Source organism: Ctenocephalides felis, unplaced genomic scaffold (genome assembly GCF_003426905.1).
Source record: "Ctenocephalides felis isolate EL2017-DRISC unplaced genomic scaffold, ASM342690v1 CF-g0.4_SCAFFOLD_03572, whole genome shotgun sequence".
NCBI classification, from domain to species: Eukaryota; Metazoa; Arthropoda; class Insecta; order Siphonaptera; family Pulicidae; genus Ctenocephalides; species Ctenocephalides felis.
The window spans coordinates 29,188,076-29,215,208 of record NW_020539726.1 but is presented as its reverse complement, the minus strand read 5'-3'; the positions used below and the strand labels follow the sequence as shown (position 1 = coordinate 29,215,208).

General features: G+C 28.0%; 2 protein-coding genes across 2 annotated transcripts; both read left to right on the top strand.

Annotated features, from left to right (window-relative positions):
- The first annotated feature begins 844 nt into the window (after positions 1-844).
- On the top strand, positions 845-15,300 carry LOC113388347. Its single transcript, XM_026625735.1, has 4 exons — positions 845-907; positions 12,705-12,827; positions 14,177-14,292; positions 15,195-15,300. The coding sequence occupies exons 2-4, from the start codon at positions 12,717-12,719 to the stop codon at positions 15,298-15,300; spliced, it is 333 nt and encodes a 110-aa protein (XP_026481520.1). The 5' UTR covers positions 845-907; positions 12,705-12,716.
- A 1,505-nt stretch (positions 15,301-16,805) lies between these two features.
- Positions 16,806-22,136, top strand: LOC113388346 (glycoprotein-N-acetylgalactosamine 3-beta-galactosyltransferase 1-like). Its single transcript, XM_026625734.1, has 8 exons — positions 16,806-17,047; positions 19,360-19,492; positions 20,366-20,534; positions 20,610-20,721; positions 20,988-21,126; positions 21,202-21,422; positions 21,490-21,647; positions 21,763-22,136. The coding sequence occupies exons 1-8, from the start codon at positions 17,026-17,028 to the stop codon at positions 21,952-21,954; spliced, it is 1,146 nt and encodes a 381-aa protein (XP_026481519.1). The 5' UTR covers positions 16,806-17,025; the 3' UTR covers positions 21,955-22,136.
- The last annotated feature ends 4,997 nt before the right edge of the window (positions 22,137-27,133 follow it).

Below are 27,133 nucleotides of genomic sequence, written 5' to 3'. Positions count from 1 at the left end.
ATGTGTGTGTGTGTCGATTTCGGGAACACCGATCAACTGATCTGAATAATTCAAAAAACATTCGATTCGTATTGATGTGGAGACGTACTGATTAGTTTTTGGTATAGGCAGGTCCAGCCGTTTAAAATATGTTCATTCTAACAATAAGTCGACTTAATTAGATTTTTTAATATATATTTCATTCAAACATATATATACAATGTCGTCGAATCTAACAAGTTTTGTTACAAGGTCTACATTTTGTCTACAAGGAACAAATAATGAAAATTCTAGTTTTTATAATATTTATTCATAGACATTTTCGTTGATTGATTATTTTTATTTTTCGACTGTTTAATTACAGTACGGGAAGTTCCAGCAATTTACCTTGAGGCACCATGCGGTGCGCCCCACTAGTTCTACTCTTGATCAAAACTTTTTTTAATTGGAGTAAATAGTTAAAACCGAGCAGCTGATATTCTGTGCCCTTTCCGTTAACGTCCCAACTAACTCCTTTAACCACCGGTTTCTCCTAAATCCCACTTGTTGCGTAAAATTCTCAAAATATAGATTCTCCTAGATAAACACTAGATTTTCTTATAACAACCCTTGACATTATCTGCGATATTCGGTCATCATACAAACCCTTACCCCATTCACCCACCACTCTGACCTTCTTCTATGGTACATGCGTCGCCGAACTTGCGCTTCCCTATATAAATGGGTGAGCGGAGCTTATGCCACGGTGCATTGCTAAAACGTCTTCTGATCAGTTGATAACCAGAGATAGTAATAAGATATTTGGAATATTATATATTCAGAATTTGAGATTTAGTTTGATTTCATTGTTAGTTTGTAAAAGCTCTCTGTTTTTGTGTGCGAAAGCGCTGCTGAACTTGAAGGTCAACGAAAGCTTTTGAAGCAACAGGTAAGTGAAATTTTGTTAAATCTTATAGTTTATTACAAAATACTGCATTTAGATGAATACATGAAATAACTTGAAGTATTTTTTGTTTTACTTAATTTTTTAATTTAAATTAAACATAGTTTGATAATTTATAATAAAAAATACAGAATTCAACGTCTGAAGTTTCACTAGTGCAATTTAATAATAAAGTACAGAAAATAGCAATGTGCTAATTGAAATATTTATATCAAATTTTGTCTGGTAGCATGAATTATTTTTATGTGTTATGCTCTTTTCTAAATGTTTATAACATATATTATAAAAAATAACCTATCAATACTTCAGGATATACAAATAAAAAAATATTTAAAAAATCGTCAATATACCATTCATTCATTCATAAAAACAATAAAATTTTATGAAATTTAGTATTCATGATAATGATTGTATTTAAAAATATCATATTGAAATAAAACTAGTTGAAGGTGCATTTAGCCTGAAGGCAAGTTGCATGAACTTCCCGAAATGTGTAAATAGTATACTTAATCGATCCAATTTTAGAATAAGCAACTTGATCTGCCTTTAACAATATTTTTTTATTTTATAATTATTAAGAAATTTATATTTATCACTATCATTGATTATAAAAAAAATATTTTTTTCTTTTTTATTATTTTTAATATAATAATCTGAATACATAAGTGGTTCTCATTGTGACAAAATTGTATCGACGCATACGATTATTTTTCCAAATTGTAGAAAACGATGATAATTATTATAACTTGATTAAAGTAAAGAATTTCTTGGTCATTTCACGACCTTGGAGACGAAGTATATTTTCTAGGCAGAGGCTTCATATGTTTTTGATTTTTCAAAATCGGTTCGGTAGGATGAGCTTAAATGTGGACGAAAATTTAACACTTTTTTTCAACAGTTAATTACAAGAAAATGGCTCGGTAGATTTTCACCTAAAATTAATCAGTACCATTCCCAACTAATATCTTTCGAACAGTTTTTGATTTTTCAAAATCGGTTCGGTAGGATGAGCTTAAATGTGGACGAAAATTTAACACTTTTTTTCAACAGTTAATTACAAGAAAACGGCTCGGTAGATTTTCACCTAAAATTAATCAGCATCATTCCCAACTAATATCTTTCGAACAGTTTTTGATTTTTCAAAATCGGTTCGGTAGGATGAGCTTAAATGTGGACGAAAATTTAACACTTTTTTTCAACAGTTAATTACAAGAAAACGGCTCGGTAGATTTTCACCTAAAATTAATCAGCATCATTCCCAACTAATATCTTTCGAACAGTTTTTGATTTTTCAAAATCGGTTCGGTAGGATGAGCTTAAATGTGGACGAAAATTTAACACTTTTTTTCAACAGTTAATTACAAGAAAACGGCTCGGTAGATTTTCACCTAAAATTAATCAGCATCATTCCCAACTAATATCTTTCGAACAGTTTTTGATTTTTCAAAATCGGTTCGGTAGGATGAGCTTAAATGTGGACGAAAATTTAACACTTTTTTTCAACAGTTAATTACAAGAAAACGGCTCGGTAGATTTTCACCTAAAATTAATCAGCATCATTCCCAAATGATATCTTTCGAACAGTTTTTGATTTTCCAAAATCGGTTCGGTAGGATGAGCTTAAATGTGGACGAAAATTTAACACTTTTTTTCAACAGTTAATTACAAGAAAACGGCTCGGTAGATGTTCACCTAAAATTAATCAGCATCATTCCCAACTAATATCTTTCGAACAGTTTTTGATTTTTCAAAATCGGTTCGGTAGGATGAGCTTAAATGTGGACGAAAATTTAACACTTTTTTTCAACAGTTAATTACAAGAAAACGGCTCGGTAGATTTTCACCTAAAATTAATCAGCATCATTCCCAAATGATATCTTTCGAACAGTTTTTGATTTTTCAAAATCGGTTCGGTAGGATGAGCTTGAATGTGGACGAAAATTTAACACTTTTTTTCAACAGTTAATTACAAGAAAACGGCTCGGTAGATTTTCACCTAAAATTAATCAGCACCATTCCCAACTAATATCTTTCGAACAGTTTTTGATTTTTTAAAATCGTTCGGTAGGATGAGCTTAAATGTGGACGAAAAGTTTTTTTCAAATTACAAAGAAACGGCTTGGCAGATCGTTGCACAAAACTGACAAACGATAGTCCTCACCGAAATACATCAAATGGCTTTTAAATTTCTAAAATCGGTTCAGGCGTTTTTGAGAAAACGTCGATCAAAAGTCTAATTTTGACAAATGCCAAAAAGACCATACTGATTTTTGCAAACTTTGACGAATTTTTAAAGCTAAACCAGTTGTCGTAGGGCCGTAATATTTTAGTATGACCTAGAAAACTATGGTATCTATCGTCAAAAAAATAATCATAAAAATCGTCGAAATTTTTTTTTTTAAACTTTATTACAAGAAAACGGCCCGGCCGATCTTTACCAAAAACTAATCAGCACGATTCCCAACCAATATCTATCGAACGGTTTTTGAATTTTCAGAATCGATTCAGAGTTGCGGGCTAAAACGTGGACGAAAATTTTTTCACTTTTCTGCAATTTACAAAGAAACGGCCCGGCCGTTCGCCGCACAAAACTCAGAGACGATAGTCCTCATCGAGATACATCAAATGGCTTTTAAATTTTTGAAATCGGTCCAGCCGTTTTGGAGAAAACGTCGATTTACGGCAAAAAATCTGTTCACACACACACACACACACACATACACACACACACACACACACACACACATACTTTTTCCAAATTTGGTCTCATTCGATTCAGAATGGCTTGAAACGTCCAGAAAACATAAAATTAGCGATTCGGATTTTTTGATGAAAACATAAACTTCTCCTTCGGGAAGTTAAAAAACGTAAAACACTACTTAGAATTATTTAGAATTCTGAAATACATTTTAGACAATTTAATCCACAATATAATAACTAGTTGTAAGTGGCATTTTGCCGTAAGGCAAGTTGCATAAACTATTTTTCTTTCTCGAATTAAGATACTTATTTTTAGGCTAAAAGTTTGAAAATAAAATTTTCGCTTCCACTAAAAACTAATCAATAAAATTTTTAATTGATGACTTTCAAACTTACTTATAATATCTGTAAATGTACAAATTAAACTAGTAGTATATGGCATCGTACCTTAAGGCAAATTGCTGGAATTTCCCGTAGCAAAAATAAATGTTCAAAACGCAAATCGTACATTTTTGCTCGTCATATATTCTGATTAGAATCACTTAAGCACTCGGCGCAATTCTAAATTTTGAAGATTTTTTTTCAAATCAACAGATAGTCGTAGGCCTATAATATTTTAGTATGTTATTTTAGACTGCAAAATCTATGGTCATACAAAGTTTCATCAAAATTGTCAAAAAAACAATAAATAATTAGAAAGGAAACACGATTCCCAGCCCATATTTTAACAGTTTTTGAATTTTTATAATCTATCCAAAATTGTGGGCCAAATTGTGGAAGATTATTTTTACACTTTTCTGCAAATCACAAAGAAACGGCTTGGCGTCGACGAAAAGTCAAAAATCTGCACATATACTTTTCCCAAATTTGGTCCCGTTCCATTCAGAATGACTTGAAACGTCGATAAAACATAAAATTAGCAAATCCGATTTTCAAAAAGCACAAACTTCTCCTTCGAGACGCCAAAAATTTCTTTGTGTGTATAAAATAAATATTTTATATATTTAATATTTCATATATCAATTTCGACGGCAGTAAATCACAGTAAACAGTATTTTATTTTATAGAATTTTTTTGAGAATATCTTAATAAACAATTTTATATCTCTCAACACTGCATATAAATATAAGATTAATGCAAAAAACGGGTTGTAACTCTGTCAACAGATCGATATTTGAATATTTATTTGACAATTATGACGATATATTTAGACTTTATAATAAATTGCGGAGAAAACACCGGAAAATTCTCATTTAAAAATAAATTGTATTGTGTTGACGCAATTAATTAAAAAACCATTTAACGGGTGGTTCGATGATGCGGTATAAAATTACAGATTGCTTAATACTATGAAAGCTTATTTTTGTTTCTGGTTCAATTAAAAGAATTATATAAGACCAAATGCATTTTATTTATAATTTTCTTAGCAAATTGGTAAATGCAAATATTGCTCTGCAAATAAAATTAATATAGTTATAATTTATGCAAACAATACGCTCAAAAATAGCAAATTTTATTGCAAATAAATACTACAGAAAAATAGTTGTAAAATAAATCTCAATTATAACATTAGTATAGATTTTCATATCAGGATAAAAAAATATACATATAGAATTAAATATCCATTTACATCGAAAGATTCGGAACTATGAACATGATAATTTGTAAATCGTAAAGTGTTTTTATAAATAAACTTATACATCACCAAAATCGAAAAAATATTTCTTTCAATAGTAAAATACTTTTAGCAGATGAAGAATGAATCTCAAAAATTATTTCTCTATACATTTATATCGCAATTAAGGATGATGCACAAAGTTGCAGTTTATACATCAAAGTACAGAACATAAGTCTTCATAATTGAGGTTTACATGTATTTTGATATATAATAATGAATGTGGTTAATGAAATTTCAACCAGTTATGTTCAGAATTGTAATTAAACATGGAACTAACCATGCTTGTCAAAATGAGATAAACAGCTTAGCCTGTCGATGCAGTTAAATTAACAGTTGAGGGTTGTAGACGGAGAGCTGAAGGAAAATTCGTTCGAATTAAAGTAACCAATGGTTTAACTGTAAATGAAAAATGTATTTGCAAACAGAAATGCATACTAAATGTTCGCAATCAAATCTAATAATTTTCATACAAATGCTTTCATCAAAATCTATGAGTTCACAAAATAAGTATTAACTTTACAATAGTTTTATCTCATGGGTTCGTTGTTATGGTATGAGTGAAAATATATATTTGAAAATGTGTATATTATTTATCATAAAAATCCAAAAATCTACTATGTTTTTACATCATTAGGCGTGATCCATCATGTGCAAAGTAAGAAAAATGAAAGCGGATTTCTGCAATGGAAGTCACGAAAGCATATATTGTTAGGAGTCTTAAGAAAATAAATCTACAGGCATAAATTCAGTAATATTTTTTTTTTAAACCTCTTACGTGTTATACAACAGGCACCCTCTTGTGTTAAATTTTGATAATGATTTATCGCAATTTAAGTGCGTCATAAAACGATCCGTCAAAATAATATAAAAAAGTTACAGCTGTTTTATATGAGCCAAAGTTATAACAAATTTTTAAATAATAGAGAAATTCTGAAAATAAAAAAAAAAGATTATGTAAATATCATTTTGTTGTGCTATTTGCATGACATATGGATAGAATAACAAGAAAATATGTGTGAGTAGATTATATATTGTGAGAGACAAATAGTGCCATAAAGAGATGGAAATTGTAGAGAGTGTAATTAGAGACAATAAACGAGTAATTAGAGATGAAGTGTGTTAATAGAGACGTACGAAGTAAACCACAAATTATATTCCTTGCATATCCCAGAACTCAATGTCAAGTAAAAAAGGATCAGAACTATCATAGACAAAAATTGATTTATGTAATTTGAAAATTATGGGCTTTTAAGTGCAATCTAGAGTTTCAGTGAAACTATGGCTATTTTGCGGTTATGTTGGGTAATTTTTATATTTTTTTTTTTTTTTTTTATTTTGGAACCGTAACCGTTAATAATATTTATAGGACAACTGTCCAAAATAATGGCTCAATTGCCTCAAGTTTTTTAGAATTAGTACAATTAAAGAAGGGTCTTTCAAATTCGACCTATTTTAAAAAAATTCAATTTGTAGTTTAACAAATAGTTTTGATTCTAGAAAATTTGGAGCAATTGTGTCATGATTTTTGACTTAGATCCTAGAAATAGTAACCACAATAACCAAAAAATATTTACAGTTTCACCAAAGCTCTGCTCGTAGGTTGCACTTGGAAGCTAATAATTTTCAAACTATATAAATTATTTTCTATTATTTTCATGATAGTTTAGTTTAGATAGTTTAGATCTACATTATTACCCTATTTTGGCCTAAGCGTTGAATTCTGAGACACCCTGTATATACACGTTTCCACAATTTTTTTAGTCAAGCTATATATTAAAACTTTTTTATTCAAACTTGCTATTCCTAAGCAATTAATTCATTGTTGAAATTTTTACTTATTGTATATCTAAAATAAATAAAAGTTTGACAGACTTTAAAGGTAGTTTTCAATCACACATCTGTGGCTTATTAAGTGTACGATCCATACTATCATATGCATATTTTCATCATATTTTTCATTAAAAATAAGTATTATATTATATATCCATTAACTCTGAGCAAAAAATTTTCTGTCAACATTTTTGCCCCTGCGAGTAACTTTTTAAATCTTAATAAACGAAGTCTTCATGTTGAAAACTTTAGTAGTAGTTTTTCCGGGACTTATTATTATGAGTGTAACAAGTCAAGTTTTAGGCTTTTTTTACTCAATATCAAACATAAACATGCATTACATTATATTTCCATAAGACTAAAGTGCCATATAGCTTTTCGTCTCGCAAAGTTAATACTGAAAGCAACGGGGATCGGAAAGGAGCACGCTTTTAGTGGTTCGTAGTAAGATAATATTTATAGAATCATTACCATTTTCATATAAGTATTGATCTCCTCCATCTTAAGAAACTTGTAATGATGCTACAAACTATCATTAAAATAGTAGATTGTAAAAAAATCTTATAGTAAGAATAATATTTGGATAATCCATCTTGCATCATGAAAATTGACTGTGAAGCATTTATAAGCATTCAATTTAATAAAATAACATACTGAAAAAAAATCAATATTGCAATTCACGTGCAATGTTTGTTTAGAGACAAATATTAATTTATGAGTTGCCATGCCATATCATATCATCATTTTTGCAAATTGTTAAACGTACCCCATATCATAATTTGATATTCGTATAATAAATATAATTTTCAATTAGTGTTATTTTAGCCAAATGGTATGTACCTACCTATAAGCAATGAACGATCATTACACCCCTAAAATAACGTATGGGAGCAAATTAAATAATCATCACCGAAAGCAAATGCAAAATATAAAATAACGCTGATCGATCAAACAAAATTGTATTAAGTCATGTCGAATAAATATATTCGCTTCACACAAAATACAATTTGCATTTATATATTCAATATTTAATAAAAAAAAGAGTAAACAAAATTTCGTGAACCTTTCTTGAGATAAATTATGTGGACTTGATGTAGCCTTTTTAAAATAGGCTCTTAGTAGAGATTGTCTGTTTTAAATACCGGTTTTCAGTAGAAATTATGGAATTTAAAAGACAGTTTCTAATGTAGCCTAACGCTTAATAAAAATTTAAAATGGCGTCTTTACTAAATTTACGTCTTTTTAAAATTATGTATGAATTGTTTTCAATTATTCTCTAAAAGTGATTAACATTCTTTATCAACCTCGTGAGAAAATTTATAAAAATTCATTACTTATTCTAATAATCATCAAACTATTACATTACATATAGTTTTATAATTTAAATATGATTTTTATATTAAAAAAATGTACGTTGTTTTAAATTTATATATAAATATTTTCCAACTTATTCTGTAGAACATACTTTAAAAGTAATTTATATTCTCTATCAAGCTCGTGAGAAAAATATTGAAAATGTCACATTGCGCTCTTTGCTTATCTGTCTGATATAAAATGTAATATTTCTATATATTTTTATTATCTTTTACCATAATAAATTATGTTGAATTGATATATGCTGTAAAAGTTATTAGAGGTAAAATATGAATATCAATAAAGTATTTTATATAAGGAATTTCCTGCAAACAATATATCACTAAATAATGTATTAAAATAGATCACAAGTTAAAATTGACGTTTTTTTGGGACTCTCGCCGAATAAAAATTTATTACAAATAGTTTATTGTGTAATTATTCTTTATCACAGAATACATAGGTATTATTCTGAGACGTAAAAGGTTATTGCAGTTTATCTGCGCCCCAAATACATTAAATGTCAACTGAACCGTCGTAAACTATAGTATTTTTTCCATTCAGAACTAAACAAGGCAAAATGACAAATTATATTATCTGGTAGCAGATGTCTTATGACTAATAAGAGTGCAATTTACTTTGATTAAATAGCTAGAGTTACAAAAATGTAACACACAGAAAATACCACAATTTTACATCAAAATTGTTCGCAAAATAAGTCTATTTTATTAGTACAAATTTTTTCATTTACAGATTGAAAATTTATTTGATCTAATGAAACAGTTATGTCTCTATAATTTCGATATTATTTCACGGAAGCACGTCATGCCATTCAAATTACCGATTGCTGTTTCAGTCATAATAATCAGAAATATACAAGGCGTCTCCACCGGTTGATATATATTTCATAATTAACACTCGTTCGGAGGCATTAATGTTACTAATTGGGTTCAATTTATCATTTCTCTCGAGAGTAATACCTATATTATATAAATTAACAAGATGTTGGAAATAATGCTAATCAATAATTTATAGATATGGAATAACTGCGCACCAATTAACAGAAATTGTTGAAATCGTAATTGTCAAAGCTCATATATTTGAAAAGTGAATATTTGTAAATTTGTATACGTTTTTCTAATTAATCAAAATGTCTTTCACGAAATCGATTAAGATAAAATGTGATGTACACCTAGTTTAGTACACAACTTCTGAAACTCAAACTAAAAACTTACAATAAATAAGAAGATGTATACGAACATGTTCATAGAAAATTTACCCTCATATTATTTTGTTCTCTAGTACCCGCTTTTCAGACGAGATTTAATCAAAATGCTAAATTTCTCTCATCATAAACCATCTTTGACGTAGAGTATTTCTATAGTTATTACTATATGTAGAGATTACTTTATATTAAAACTAAGTTTGTACATGAATTTTGTTCATGAGGAAGGTGGTACGAAATATAATGTGTAATAATGTGATATAACACAAACTGAAAATTGATTATAATATTGTGAGTGACATTTAAGAGCTTGGCTTGTTGGAATAATCTGATTATGACTGAAGCAGGTGAAAATAATTCGTGATATATCACATAATGTCAAAAGCTTAGAGTCGAGGGGATCGGTTTAAGAATTTGCTTTTGAAGGCATAATAAGTAGATAAATAGAATATGTTGTAAAAGTCACATACTAGATGTATATTTTACAATTATTATAAAATAAATAAACTCATAACTATTACGGACATAATGGCCATTAACATTAAAATTATTTAGATATGCGATAAATTTTATAATGTGCGAATACTGCAAATATTAACGAAAATCCTTTAAAAACCCTATTTCCATAATATCGATTCAAAAAATATACCTTATTCTAAATATAAGAAAATGATAAAATATTTCTACGAATTTGGAACCATGTAATTAAGCCATAAAGTTGTAGCACACTTAGTGACATTAATATTTCAGTACAGCAGTAAGTTGTAATTTAGAAGCCCATGCATAAAATTTAGTATTGAGAAGCCTTTTACTTTATCCAGTAAATATAGAAACTGAATTCCATATTATAAATATTTTTGAAAAAAACTAGACATAGCATAAATATTTCCCGTGCAGAAAAATTTACATCGTTTTTTAATACGTAGCAAAAGAAAAAAGAACACAATAACAAAATGCGTAAATTAATACTGCGTTTATGGGTAAAAATACGCTCGGAATTTCACTCGCATTCCATGCAAAAAGTTATTGCATCAATAAACTTGAAAAAAAATATTTAAAAAATATATAGTTTATGAAATATGTTAAAATACGAGGAATTAAAAAATATTATCTAGTGGTGCATGGCATCGTGCCTTAAGGAATAAATTGCTGTAACCGAATTGCCGTACCGAAAATTAAAATTTTTAAAAGAGATTTAAAATTTTTTGAAAACTTTGAAAAAATTAGATTTCTGAGAATTTTGTAATTTTTGAAAATCTAGAATTTTTTATATTCTGATTTTTTTTGAAAACTTTGAACTTTTTTTTAAGCAATCGTGCTGCTTAGCTATTTTAGAGATGAAATATCGAAGCGCGTAAGCGCCGCGCTGCAGTCTAACGGATGAATATAGTACGGAACCCATAGAGATGTAAACAAAATTGTGCTTATTATTAAAATCTCTATAAAAAATCTGTCTTTATAGAAATTTAATCAGTTCTTCATTTCATCATCACAAGTAAAATATTTTTGAATCATTGAAATCGGACGCGCCGTTCTCTCAAAATCTGAATTTTTTTTTAACTTTTTTCGCCGTATCTTTGAAATGGCTGGACCTGCCTTTGACAAAAACTAATCAGCACGACTCTCATCAATACGAATCGAATGCTTTTTAAATTATTCTTTGTATCCGCACACAAACACATGCACACCTACACATACATCGATTTTTTCTAAGGTATGCATTTCTATAAAATCTATCAATCAATAATTAGTCAAGTAAATTAGTAGGTAGTACTCATGTTAATCAATTGTACAAATATCTTGCATGTTGGATGCAAAGAATAACTACAGTTATTTCATATCTCCAAAAATAAATTTTATAATCATATAAAGTAAAAAATGATCATCCATTTTCTATCTCGTAATATAAGATTTATAAAATAGAAATTCTTAGTAACAATACTTTCCTTGCTTATTTTTATGCACATATATGAGTACTATCTCGTTATTTCTTAAGTGACCGTACTTCGGAATAAGTTTTCCTACAACCATGTGGTTGATATAATATTAGCATTGACCTCAGGGGACAAAGAAATGGAATTCGATCTACTACAAGTGCGACCTTTTATAAGGACAATATAGCGTAATATAAGAATTCTGTCCTCAAGGTATTCTATATATGAAAATGCTTGAAGATACAATAACTATTGCATTGAGATGCTTGTTGGAGAAAAAGAAATTCTCATTATGATGAGCATAAAGTATTATACAGAAAAATATTTGGAAATTTTAGATACTAATTCCTTGAAATAGAGTCGCGGTTTTTTTCACAAATTTCAAATTTTTTATTAAAGGGCTCAAAACCAACAAAACTACTAACGAAAAACATTCATATATTGTAGTTTATCTCGTGGTAGCAATGCACACGAATGAAGTTGACTTAGTTAACATCTTTTGCCCTCTACTTTATAATAGTAACTTAAAAACTTCTATACTTTACTTCTTTTTGAGATAATGGTGATGGACTTTTTATCCGCTCTATCCCTATCATTAATTTTATCATTTTCAAAAATATAATGTTGTTTACTTCTCGTCGTATGGGTCTCTATCCCAAAGTGATATGTAATTACATCAGAAGCTAGAGATACTTTCAAGGAAATAAATAGAATTTTTCCGTAGATATTTTCGTATATCCAAAATTGCTATCTTCCTTATAAAACCCCTAGCACGTGTTAATTCACACTTGAGTGCGAAAGATAATGAAGTGTTTACCTACGTGGCCTACACTATGTACACATGTGAAAATGTATTAATTTATTCTGGAATTTCTGGTCGGCGCCAAACCGGGTGTGTGTTGTAACGTAAAATGATTTTATTCATGGAATAAAATCTGGGGTTGATGGTCAGCAGAAATTTAAATGACGGCGGTAACGAAATTTTTTGAAATGTTTATTATTATGAAACTTCAGAAAATGTTTTATGATGATAAAATATTATTTACTTTTACTTTTGTGCAGGTATTCGTAAAGATGGCAAACTCTCGTTTTCACCTGAGCCTGGTGTTGATGTTTTTGACCTGCCTAGCTGCGCTCGCTGCAGGAAGACCTCAGCACAGTCTTTCGGCCTACGATTCTTCACAGGTAAATGGAAAAAATATATTTAATCGAGTCAACCAAGAAATTCAAAAGTACAGTTTGGGATCGAAAACCCAAATTAAAAGCAAAAATTCAAAGCAATGAAAAATTAAAAAAAAAACGAACTTTAGCTCTGTGTTTTACCTTCTAACTATATATAGTTCTATGAAGACCTAAATAATAAAATTAGTTTATTTTCATATTTTCCTATGTCTGGTTACTAGAGTAGCAATATAATACCTCTCCCTCTTCAGCTTCAATTTAGAAATAGGTGCAAAGAAAAGCAAAAAAAAATTATGAATCATTTTTTGAACCATGATAACACTATAATAACAATCGTGTCACTATGTTAATAATTACTTCATACAATAACAAATTTTGATTTTATATTTATAATTGATACAAGCCTATTAAATAAAACACACACAAACACATATACACATGCTTTTTCCAAATTTGGTCTCATTCGATTTGGTCGATTCAGAATGGCTTGAAACGCCGAGAAAATATAAAATTAGCGAATGGGATTTTTTTTATGAAAACATAAACTTCTCCTTCGGGAAGTTAATATTAATATAATTATAGTCATAGTTTTTAGCTCATGGGTTAGTAGCTAGAGCTGTGAAAATTCAATCAAAAGTTTCAGATTTAAAACACGACTCGGACAGCCTGCTGTAAGAGGTAGTGGCCTCAAAATATGGATAGAAAATAGTACTCCCCGGCATTGCTGGGTCAATAAAACATCATCAGTATTGTAATAGTAAATGACACAAAAATTGTAATAGTAAATGACACAACATCAAATAGATATAAGCTAACTGCTGGGTTCCCTTCTGAAAAAGCGGCGAAATTGAGTGAAATCATCTCAATAGCTTGCAAGGCCCTTAATTTCAAATGCTTATCCAAAAATTAAGATAAATGATATTTTTAAGGTTACCGTTACCATACTGATTTCATAGTATTTCTTTATAACTGGATATCACTACCGTAACCTGGTTAAATAACCTTCTTCCCTTTACATTTTTTTCATTTCATGAATATAATAAATATGACCTCAATCGCATACAATATATTTACAAGGTTTCCTTCTAAAGAAAATCTGTACTCAGTGAGTAAGTAATCGCAAAGTCTGACTACTTGGTACGATATTTTACATTTTCGAGAATTTAAGCTTGATGTAATAGAATAAAAAATATAAAAATTATATTTCAGATCTTGATAAGCATTGATTAAAAAACGAAACTAAGAGTAATGATTTTATTGGCATATTTCTATATATTTCCACATGCTGAATGCGTTAGAAATTGCAGTTATCTATTTAAAATCAACTTTTAAATGATTTTTATTTATTACAGGGAGAAAACAGCCTGGAATCGAATGAATTACGTCGATACTATCAATCTGCAGAAGATCCGACCTTGGCAAATTTACAAATGCAACTTTTGGCTCAACAATACGCAGCTGCTAACAGGTAAACATATTATAGAATTAGGGAATTATAATAGAATTAAGCAATTAAACCCGTGACTTAATGGTTAGAGCTATGGGCTATAAATTAAAACTTCGAACTTCAATATTTGCTACAAACAACCTGATGTCAAGTAGCAGTGAAATAGGTTTTAATTTGAAAATATAGATAGCTATATGATTTCAAGTCAAAATAGACCTGCGCAGGCATTGCTACATCAATAAAAAAATATCAGTGTTGCAGAAATTGTAATGACAAATTCATCACAATGAGTTAGAACAATCGTTTGGGTAACCATCTATGAAAAAAACCTAGTCATTTAAGAAGTCAGTTCAATAGCTCACAAGACTAGTTCAATCCCAATTGCAGTTAAAAATTTATATATACAAACATATAGGATTAGAATTACTTATAGCAGAGAAATGAAAAATGTATTCTAATTGTCTAGAAATCCACATTGTAGATCCAAAACCTTTCCTAATTTCTGCTTCGTCAAAAATGGGTTTATGGTCATTTTTAATAATAAAATTTCTTATATCTAAGAAATACTCAAAGTATTTTAAACAAGCAAAGGAGTTCTCTGTTATAAGTAAAATATTTCTGCTCAGTAGCATCTCTGTGGAAAATTTCTATTGCTTAGCAAATTCCATTGTCTTATTGAGCAAAACTTGAATTTATTTTTGGTGTTGAAACAAGCTGTAAGACTTATTTTTGCTATAGCTGATGCAAATTGAAGTGGAGTTGCCTTGCAAGCGCGTTTATCTCCATAAATGATTTTAGAGCATCCGAGTTTCAAGTATTGTAAATCGAATTTAAAATTTTCATAGCTCATGAAACTCCTCATGATTTAAATGAACATTAAAATAATTCTTAAATATTAGTTATTTATTTGCATTTTTTTACAGGCTGGATGGACTTCCTTGGGAACAGCTACTTAGAGTTCCTGAAACCAAACGCCAAGTACGTTATCGTCAATGTTACTTCAACCCGATATCTTGTTTCAGAAAATAGAAAGTTTCCTTGCAAATAAATAATGTATTTCACTATTTTTGATGTTACCTTCTAATATCAAATGTATATCTGTTGAATTTTCAGTATCAGGTATGATGGAATATTTCAAACTCCACAGAAAATAAAATATGCTTTTCTTTTTAATAATTTAAATATTATAAATATACATATATATATATATATATATATATATATATAATATTTAAACTATTGTATTGTATATGTATATCATATATTTTCCTCTGTAGAAATAAAGAATTGTATCATAACATAAGGTTTTTGTTTTTCCTTGCGTTCTAAAGTTACTTGCATCAAATTTTATTTTTTCACAAAATAAATTTAGAAAGTAGTTTAGAAAAGTAAAGATATAAAACTAGGCGTAGGGGGTCCACATTAATTACGTGAGGTTTTTAAAGAAAGGGGGGGTTTGACAAAAAATCACTAAATATCAGGTGGTGAGGGAAGGGTATAGTAAAATATCAAAAACGGTAACTCAGATTTTAAGAGAACGGAGCGTTCGATTTTAATAATTCAAAAAACATTTTACTTGTATTGACAAGATGAAGAACTGATTAAATTTTTGAGAAGGCAGGTCCAGCGGTTATAGACTCTCAGTAAAATTAGTTAAAAAAATGTCATTTGGCGGTCAAAAATGTTTATTGGACATATGTACATGAAATTATCAGATATTTTATAGAGATTTTAATAATGTGTACATATTTTGTTTAAATTTTTTTGGGTTCCGTACCAAGATTTTTAATTACGGTACGAGAAGTAACAGCAATTTGCCTTAAGGCACGATGCCATGCACCCCACTAGTTTTTATAATTAAACCACCACTATAGTAGTAAAATTCAAAGAGCATTAAAAAAAACGCTTAACATGAATTCCTGATCAGGCCAGATTGTGTCAAACAATACAGATTGACTTGAAACGTCAAGAAAACAAAAAATTATTAAGTCAGATTATTTCGAGAAAACATAAGATATAAATGTCTTCGAAAAGTTAATAAAACAAATATAAGTCAAGTAATATAAAATCTAACCTTTCAGTTTCCTACACCTGGATTCATCGACATTTCATCAGATCGGGATCCTTAATAACATCCAAGGAAAATCTTGTTTCTTAAATCTGCTACACTTTATAATTTATCACTTGGCATTTTTGCTTTATTTTATTTATTTTGTTAACCAATAAATACATATTTATAATTGAAATTTAACATTGTACAGTAACTGTCAAATTGAAAATTTTGCTTTCACCTTTGACACTTCAACACCAACATAATAAAAAAGATAAGATGTGAAGTTAGGTTCAAAAAATAAAAAAGATGAGATGTGAAGTTGTCCTTTTCACTCTTCAAGGTTGGCTCTGCTCCTCAAATGTCAATTATGACGTTTTGATGGAACGTTTAAAATAAATATATAAAAATCATATTTATAAATCAGTTATCTCTCTAGTTTAGTGCTCAATAAATTATTATTTACTATAACCGATATGCGAAGCGAATATGTTTTGTGCAAACTAACTACAAACCTAACCTATAAAAGTTACAAGTACGAGAAAATCTTCAATGATGCATCAAAAATAACTAAAATACATATTTGTAATCGAAATAATATGAAGTGAACAAAGTTTATTTTGTCACAATGTTATTTTCGAGCATTTCGGAAAATATTTGTTCATTAACAAATAGAACAAGATATGCTTTAACGTCGAGTTGAAATGGGTTCACCAATAATTACTGGTAAAATAATTATTTTCTGATATTAAATATTATTATATCATAAATTAGCACTATATTGCTAAAGAACATAATAATACAATATTTATTGATGTTTGCATTCATGAATATTATTTTATCACTCAGCAAATGTTGATTATCACATATTACAACTCAGGAAATGAAAATGCTGATTAAACAATTTTGTGATAATGTCTACGTTCTTTATCTCTTTTTTATGCACAGAAAATTATTTTATTTAGTTTGTGACATATTAAATGAGTAAGTGATGCTATAATTCTATGTGTAAAATTTTATTTTTTATCAAATTTAATTATATATATATATATATATATATATATATATATATATATATATATAGGTTGTAAAACAAAAAACATTTATCCAGATGTAAAGAATAAAGGAAACTAAGATGTTTTTTAAAATAAATTTCGAGTTCCAAATTTGACTCTTCCTCAGTGCAAATAAAACACACAAACAGTTAATACACAACACAAAACAAAGCCAAAAACATGGTTAAGAAATTATCACTTTGCAAACAATTAAGCATGTTTAAAATAGAAATAAATGAATATAATAAATTCGACTACCATATCTTGAAGAATAGAATATTTACACATGGAATGTATGGATCTATGAAATTTATTGAAAGAAACATATCTTGGTTTTCTTTCTTTTTTATATAATAAATTCGATCATCACATCTCAAAGGATGGAATATTCATATGGAACGTATGGATCTATTAAATTTATTGTAAGAATCATATCTTAGTTTCCTTTCTTTTTTATATCTGGATGGATGCATGTTAACAAGCTTTTTGTTTTATCAACATATTTATCACCATCTGAAAAAAAAATTATATACATCATATAAATATATAATATAAATGTAATATATAATTACATGACAATTTGTTTGCGTGTGTGTTTATAGAGTTTATTCATTACAATACATTTTATGCATTTTTTTTAATAAACTTTTAATCCGAAATAATGACAAATACTATGCAGACTATTTGGCTGGATCTAGGAATTGTTTTTAATTTATAGTTGCAATTTTAAATTATGACAAGTAAATTGAATGCGATTTAAACAACAATGAACTTGATGACATTAATTTATAGACCATGACAGTCTCTATTTATAGAGTTTATAAATTTTGTACTTATAGTAACGAATTTTATGTAACCAAGATGAATGATTATTTATTTATTTATTTATTCAACGCCTGAAGCAATAACTTTGTAGAATTACATTTTAAAGCGTACAAGTTATAAACTAAAGACAATATGTGAGAAAATTAGAGTATTAAAAGTTCATAGATAGTTTTGTATATATACATAACACTTAATATAAACTACAAATATATAACACTAAATAAAAACTAATATTGATAAACCTTTAATAAATCACTATTTAAAACAGTCATTTAAGGATATTTTTCTGGCTTGATTTTTTTTATTTGTCACAGATATATATATATATATATATATATATATATATATATATATATATACATATTTATATACAGTTAAGGTATTTTTATATAAGGTTATATTTACCTAAACTATTGGATATTCTATGCCAATTTCAATATTCATATTATAATATATGTCATCACCCCACCTAATGGTGCATATTTGCATAAATGCAATGCAATCATACTTTACTCAATCAAACTTTTGTTTTAGTCTAGTTAAATGTATCTGTGATGTTGATCATATTACTTCTTATCTGTAGCCGTGCATATGAAATGAAATCAACTTTGATAAACTATGACATTTTTATAATTAATGTGTATGTTACACATAGAACTGATATTTATGATACGTAAACATTATAAATTATAAGGCATGTAGGTGATATTGCAGTTAAAAAAATTTGTATCTGAGAGTACAGTTTTTACACAAAAATGGGCTCGTCTGAACCGTTGCTACCATTAACTAGTGTTCATGGTAATATTCTTTATTAAATGTTTTAAGTAACCCTCAATTAATTAAATTTGAATATTATTTATCATTGATGTTAGTAAAGTTATCTTGAAATTAAAGTGATAGTGAAATTATTTTGTGATATATAAAATTCAACTTTGGGATTAAAATATGTTAATAAAAATTATAAATTAAAAAAATATATAAATCATCATTATCATTTAACAAGAAGTTTGTGATATATATATTTATATATATATATATATATATATATATATATATATATATATATATATATATATATAGCATATTGGTATTTAATTTTTCGAATGCAGATACATTTGTAGAAAAAAATATTTAAAATTAGGTTTGTTTCTATTTTAGTGAGCCGGTCTCCATTATTTTCTCATAGGACTCTATTTACATTGATATTTGGAATTTCTGTTGGATTCAGTTGTGCGTATCTTTTAATGATTACATCGGGAGTGACAAATGTGCCAAGTTGGATACCATTTAGGTACGTAAGAGATATGATAATATTAAAACTACAAAAATTGTTTAGAATATGTGGTTGAATTGTTTATATTGATATAGTAATTCTTTATATTGTTTGTTAAAAGAATGAGGATATACTTCTAATGAAAATAAATTTTTCGAATAATCTATTTAAACATATAAGGATATTATTGTTTTTCTATAAATCAACTAGAAGCTTGTTTTGAATTAATATTTTTTCTTAATCAAACTGATTTAATAATATGAATAATAAAAATAGTATTTTTTTATATCAACTCGATGAGCATTTTTATTTCTTTCCTAATATTAATGAAAATATGTTGTTGGCATTTCGTACATTTATGTGACATCAAAAAATTATTCATATTATTCCCATATATGCATTAAAACAATAGGTGATATAATAGCTGCATAGTAAATATTGGCATCTATGCAATTTACAATTATTTGTTCAGTTGCATTGCATTATTATTTGCATTGTGATATTTCCTCACTCATAAAACTTTAGAACTTAATTTTCAAAAACATAGTTCTTAGAATTAAATATGATATATTATACCATAAATTATATATATATATATATATATATATATATATATATATATAACATAACAAGATTCTCTGTTTATTCTTAATAGTACATATAAGTTTATTGATAGTCATAAACGGTTTTGTTTGTTTTATTCACCCAACACATACCTCCATATGTAGATCAATGTTCAAAGCAAGTTTACTATAAACAAATCCTATTCAGTATTCAATATTAAAATTCCATATATCTATATAGTAATTCTTTTGATATTTTTTTTTAAATTATGTTATTAGTGTATTATTTTAACTACATAAGTTATGTATTATTTTTTTCAATTTTCAGACAATCTACTTCAGAACATTCTGATTTTGAAATGCATGATGCGCATCATCATGGTCTTTTAGATTCTGCATCTGGACCTGTATTTGAAGTGGGGCAGCATGCAAACGATGAAGAATTTCATAAACATGAAGATGATTCGGTGGCACAGAGTTTGAAACAGAAAGTTCGAGTAAGTAGTTGCAACTTACTTCTATCTGTTCAAATCTATTTTGTGATCAAATTACATTATTCTTTATTGTTTTAGGTTTTATGCTGGGTTATGACTAGTCCAAAGAATCATGTTGCCAAAGCAAAACATGTTAGGAATACTTGGGGAAAGAGATGTAATACTTTATTATTTATGAGTTCAGAAGCCGGTATGTTAAGTTTATAGTGTTTATAAAATTATCTTTAGTTTTCAGTTGCTTTAGTTCAGATTTTAGTACTTTAAATACAATATTGTAATTTTTATTTGGATTACATTAAGACTATAATCTTAATTATCATAAAAAGTTTTATAAAGGCATTCATAAATTATTCATTAATGCAATTCTTCATTAATCTTTATTGAGATTTGATAGAAACATATTTTATAATTATATGCACATTATGTTTGGATATATAATTAATAATACTTTTGCAGAACCGACACTGCCTGCAATTGCTTTAAATGTAAGTGAAGGACGCAATTATTTATGGGCAAAAACCAAACAAGCTTTTGAATATGTATACCATCATCATCTAGATACTCATGACTGGTTTTTAAAAGCAGATGATGACACGTAAGAATTGCATTAATAATTTAGCAATTGAACGCTTAAGATATAATATTTATTTTTATTCTTATTTACTTTCAGATATGTGATTGTGGAAAACTTACGATACATGCTATCTGCCCATAAACCTACAACCCCGATATATCTAGGATGTCGTTTTAAGCCATATGTTAAACAGGGATATATGTCAGGTGGAGCTGGTTATGTTTTAAGCAAAGAAGCAGTCATAAGATTTGTGGAAAGAGGTTTGAAACACAATAAATGCCGAAAAGATCATGATGGTAGTGAAGATGTTGAAATGGGTATGTATTAGTTAATGTTTGAGTTTGATTAAATGAACAATTTGATAAATGATTGATAAAATTAAAGGCAAATGCTTGGAAGCAGTCGGTGTTAAGGCTGGTGATAGTAGAGATTCTTTAGGTAGAGGAAGATTTTTTCCATTTGTGCCTGAACATCATTTGATACCAGGCCATGTTAATAAAGACTTCTGGTATTGGAAGTTTATTTACTATCCTAGTAAAGAGGTAAAGATAATAAATATATAGTTACTATATAGTGATAGTAAAACCAATGTTTATCAATTAAGCAAACTATAGGTGAAATTATATATGTATTTATTAATTTTTGTCTTTATTTCAGGGAATTGATTGCTGCTCAGATAATGCAGTTTCGTTTCATTATGTTTCACCCAATCAAATGTATGTATTAGATTATTTAATATACCATTTAAGGCCATATGGAATAAATCATCATTTAGAAGCCAAAATGACAGACTCGTCCCATAAACCATTGCTAAAAGTAGGTACAAATTCAACAAATAAGGTAAATTGATAAGTAAACTAGGTATGTTTCAAATATTTTTTATATAAGCTACCATCTGATATTTTTATGGATCTGATATGTTTAAAATGAGATTTTTTTTTGAAAGAATAATTTTAATTTTGTTTTTGGTCATAATATACTAAACCAGCGAATTAATTAGTAAGTTGAAACTGTTTTATTTGAAAAACAAAGCTGGGCGTAGGAGCTATTTTTTTAATTGAGCATTAATAAATCTCACAAAAAGATTTATTTGAGTAACATATTTGAATCATAGATATAATCAGAATTAACTAATTCATTAATCAACAAATTTGCATTTTCTATGCCATAATAGCTTTAGAATTAGATTAAATTCAAAGGCCAGTTATGAATGAAAAGCTATATTAAACTTCCCAAAAATTAAAGTGATAATTTTGAATTCTTTTGTACATATATTTCATAACATATAATATATATATATATATATATATATATATAAATTTTTTATTATTTTGAATAATCTTGCCATTTAGATTTATTTCATTATATATGTTTGCTTTTTATCTATTGATGAATTCATATTGAATTGCATATTAAATTTATCAGTGAATTTTAAATTCGGCTGCAAATAATGGATATATAGTATGTATATGATAGATTTAGAAAAACTAAATTGTATATATATAATATAATAGCAATAGGTTTATTGATATTTTATAGGTGTAATGACGCCATTTGACTAAATTTTTGGCTATTTAAAATTTTCGGTGAATTGATATTATGTAGTACAATAAAATACAAATAATTAGACTATGTGACTGAAAAGATTGCAGAAAACATTTAATCTTATTTAACGTTACCTATATATAATTATTTTTCTCATCATTCATATGATTATTGAAACATAATATCTCAATAATCAAAATAACACACACTGATGTATCGTTAAAAGATAAACGCATTTTGATATTGGTGTGCCATATATATTTATCCTAATTTTTATTTTTGAACTAAGATTTTAGTTTTCTGTGTGAATATAAGTAGATTTTGATACTACTAGACTAGACTTGATATTTATGAAATAATGCAAGGAAAAATGTGGTTCAAATGTTGTTCCTCATCTCATGGACTCGTAACATTATATTACTTATGATGACTAATTTGGAATTGATTCTTTTAATGCAATATGAATCTCAAAATTGGATGTGATTTTTGATATTTTTTCAAACTCATTGAAAATAGCTTTATCACAAAATGGCATGATATTATTTTATGCAAATGCCTATCTATCTAATCAATTCTCTAACTTTTATATTTCTAGAATATATTATATATTTAAGTCATGATATTTAGAGGATTGAATCTTTATTTATATATCTAGTTACTGTACCCAATATGTATGCATTTAGTCATAAAAAATATTTTAGTTTAATGACGCTCATATTCGCTACATGCATTTTATATATTGTTCCTTAGATAGCGAATCTCTACTAATTTGTTCTAGTCTGTTGACCTTTGATCCAAAAATTGTATAGTATTAGGTCATTAAATATTAAATTGTTTCTACAAAAAAAACATTGGTTTTATTTAGTAATGTATTATTTGTTTATAAGTGCTTTTTCACAATTGTTAAATATCTTATTCAAAAGTATATATGGTTAATATATCACTCGAAAGCTGTTGGAATGCATGTAATAATTTTGAAACAAAACTAATTTGGATTTATATATATGTATATATATATATATATATATATATATATATATATATATACATTGTAACTCAACACACAACCCTGAATGGTTTACGCTCATGCCATCTGTATAAGGGATGCTACAACTGCATCTATACAATGCATACATTTTAATATTCCAAAATAGATGGCTGGAAGTAAAAGATTTTTACTTCAGATTTCCAAGATTTTTTTACTATTATTCATTAAGTGTATTTTATTCTAATTTTCAAATATCAATTTCATAATATATTAAAACTAGATATGGACCAAGAGATTTCACAATTACAGAAAAAATCTGAAGATGAAACAAATCTAGTTCCGAAAAGTCGATATTAAAGATTTAGAAAAAACTCACTGTTGTTTTAGTGAAAAATAAATCATAAACAAAGGAGAGGAAAGGAAACATAAAACAATTTGTTGAATAATTCAGAATTTTCATATTAATTTGCAGGGGGTCCCAGAACTTAACGTCAAGAAGAAACTTGGTGACAGTATTGACCTCAACAATCCTGAACAAATTTAGAAAAAACAAAATTATTTCACGTTGTGGAACGAAATTATTTCCACGAGCTTCAGTGGAATTATGACTATTTTTCGATTATTGTGGTTAATTTTATTAATTAATTTTGTTCATTTAATTTGGATCCGTAATCATAAACGACATTTCTAGGAACACAGTCAAAAATATAACACAATTGCCCCAGGTTTTCAAGAATTAAGACCTTTGGTTAAATTTTTTCATAATCAATTAAAAGCTTTAAATTTTTAATATTGTTTAAAAACTTGACTTTTTTGAACATAGTGAAATATTTTGAAAATTTTGAAATTTTTACAGAATTAAAATTTTATGAAAATTTTGATTTTTTTTAAAAAATGGAATTTCGAATTTTGAAAATTTGCCATACTGGTTAAATATCGAAGACATTAGTCGATTTTGAGAGATCATCCAAAAATAAAGTTCTGAAGTGTGTTGGCAAGTTCCATCAAAAGCTTGGCTTTTCACTCACATTCATTGTTTCAAATGTTTCTCTCATATCATGACTAGGTTCTTATTTTTACGTGATTTTTTTTAAATATTTCACCGTTTCACAACCTTGATTACATGCGCCATAATGAACTTTTGATGAAACTTTAGTACTTTTTTTTAAAGGAGGCTCCTTTCAAAGTCGACGTATTTTAAAAGTTTTAAATGCGTAGTTCAACAAATAGTCTTAATTCTTGAAAACTTGGTGCAATTGTATCATCAGTTTTGACTGTCCTTCTAAAAATGTTATTTACCATTATGAATCCAAAGCTTAAAAACCAAAATAAAAAAATAAAATTTAACGTCAATAACCGAAAAATGGTCACAGTTTCACCAAAGGCCTAGGTTTCCTTAAAAACTTCAAACTACATGGACTACCTACGCTTGGACTACAAGGAATTTATTTTTATTTTTTTTTGTCTTCGACAAATCTTAGTATACAAAATTTTCTAAATTCGAATCAAAATTTCAAAAAAGTCGAATTTTTAAAAAATATCAAAATTTTTCAAAAAAAATTAAAATACGGCACGGTGAATTCCATCAATTTGTCTTAAGGCACAATGCCTTACGCCAAAAGTTTTAATCACGTTCATACATGAAAATAATATTGAGTCATATTATGAAAATTATTTCAAAAATCGATTTATCTCGTGCGCCACTGGCTCCGCTCTCGGCTCTAGAGGTGAATCGGTTCGACGCCGTTCGGTTTCCGTCGACGCAGGCAAAAGCTCCCAAGGAAGAATGATGGTACCAGGGCGGAGTCGGCGATAAACGAGAGAAGAAGGGAACAAGCGCGAGCCCCGCCCGTTTCGTTCGGCTCACCCAATTGTGCAGAATGCACGAGGCGAAACATTGTTCGAGCTGTTTTTTCTCATTTTTTACACTCTTTGCTTTGCTTTGCTTTGTGTGGGATTTTTTTAGTTCTGGTTGTGTTGGTGATGTAACATTTTCAACCAAAATGTCCTCTATTAATTTATTCGATACGCTTCGAAGATGAACGGATATATTTTATGAACGGATTTATAAATTATGACAAATTAATTTTTGTTAAAGGCAGGTCCAGCCGTTTCGAAGACAGCTTAGTTCGTAGTGCACAAATTGGTAATTCTGTTTTTGAGAGAACGGAGCGTCCGATTTGAATTGCAAAAAAAAAATTATTTGTGTTTATGGAACTATTTTTTTAGTTCTGGAAGAATGATGTAACATTTTTAACCAAAATATCCTCTATTAATTTATTCGATTCGTTTCCAGGATGATCGATTATTTCCCTTATTTCATTGAAAATTGTAGTTCCATAATTTTTTTTATGACAAGTTAATTTTTATAAAGGGCAGGTCCAGCCGTTTCGAATACGTGTAGTACGACGTGCAAAAAAATTGGTACTTCAGTTTTTGAGAGAACGGAGCATTCTATTTGTATTGTTAAAAAAACATTTTATTTGTTTTGATGGAACAATTTTATAAGTTCAGGAAGGATGTAACATTTTTAACCAAAATGTTTTTTATTAATTTATACAATACGCTTCGAGACTAATCGGATGTACCTCATTTCAAGGACTAAAAATTATAGTTCAATGAGATTTTTTTATTTATTAGTTTTTGTAAAAGGTAGGTCCAGCCGTTTTGCAAACACAGGGTAAGAAGTGCAAAAATTGATAAATTAGTTTTTGAGAGAACGCCGCAGCATCCATTTGAATGATTCATAAAATATTTCACTTGTATTGAAGGATCGAAATATTGATTTAATTCTTTAAAAGGCGGAAAAATGAGGATTTTTATAGAAAAAAAATAGTTTTTGGAAAAAGCAGGTTCAGCCGTTTCGGATATACGGGGTAAAAAGTGCAGAAATTGGTAATTCAGCCATTGAAAGAACGCAGCATCTAATTTGAATGATTCAAAAAAAATTTTACTTGTATTGAAGGAACGAAGAATTGATTAAATTTATGAGAAAGGCAGGTCCAGCGGTCTCGTAAATCCAGAAAAAAGCTTTGAAATCGAGTCAATAGAAAATATAATAATTGGATAAATAAATTAGTTGAATGATTTTAAGAAAAGACGTTTGCACGTATTTTTTTTTTATTTATATAAAGTCACGTTTTGCTTTGAAGCAAGTTACATGAACTTTCCAAAATGCATACATAATCAGCTTGATCAGAATTGAGATTCAGTTAATTAGGTAAAATGTTCAACTGTTTATTTTGATTTCTAATTGATGTATTTCAAATATACTTATAATATATGTAATTGTATAAATTAAATCGATTTGTTTAATCAATTTCATTTTATTCTTTTACTAGTTCTAAAAATGTATTTGATTTAAGTATTGACGTCAACTACAAGCAGTAGCAACCCACGAAACATGGAACGTACATATACTTCGGCATAGATTCTGATTAGAATCACTTGGGCGGGTGGTAAAATTTGATGAATTTTTATAATTCAATCGATTAT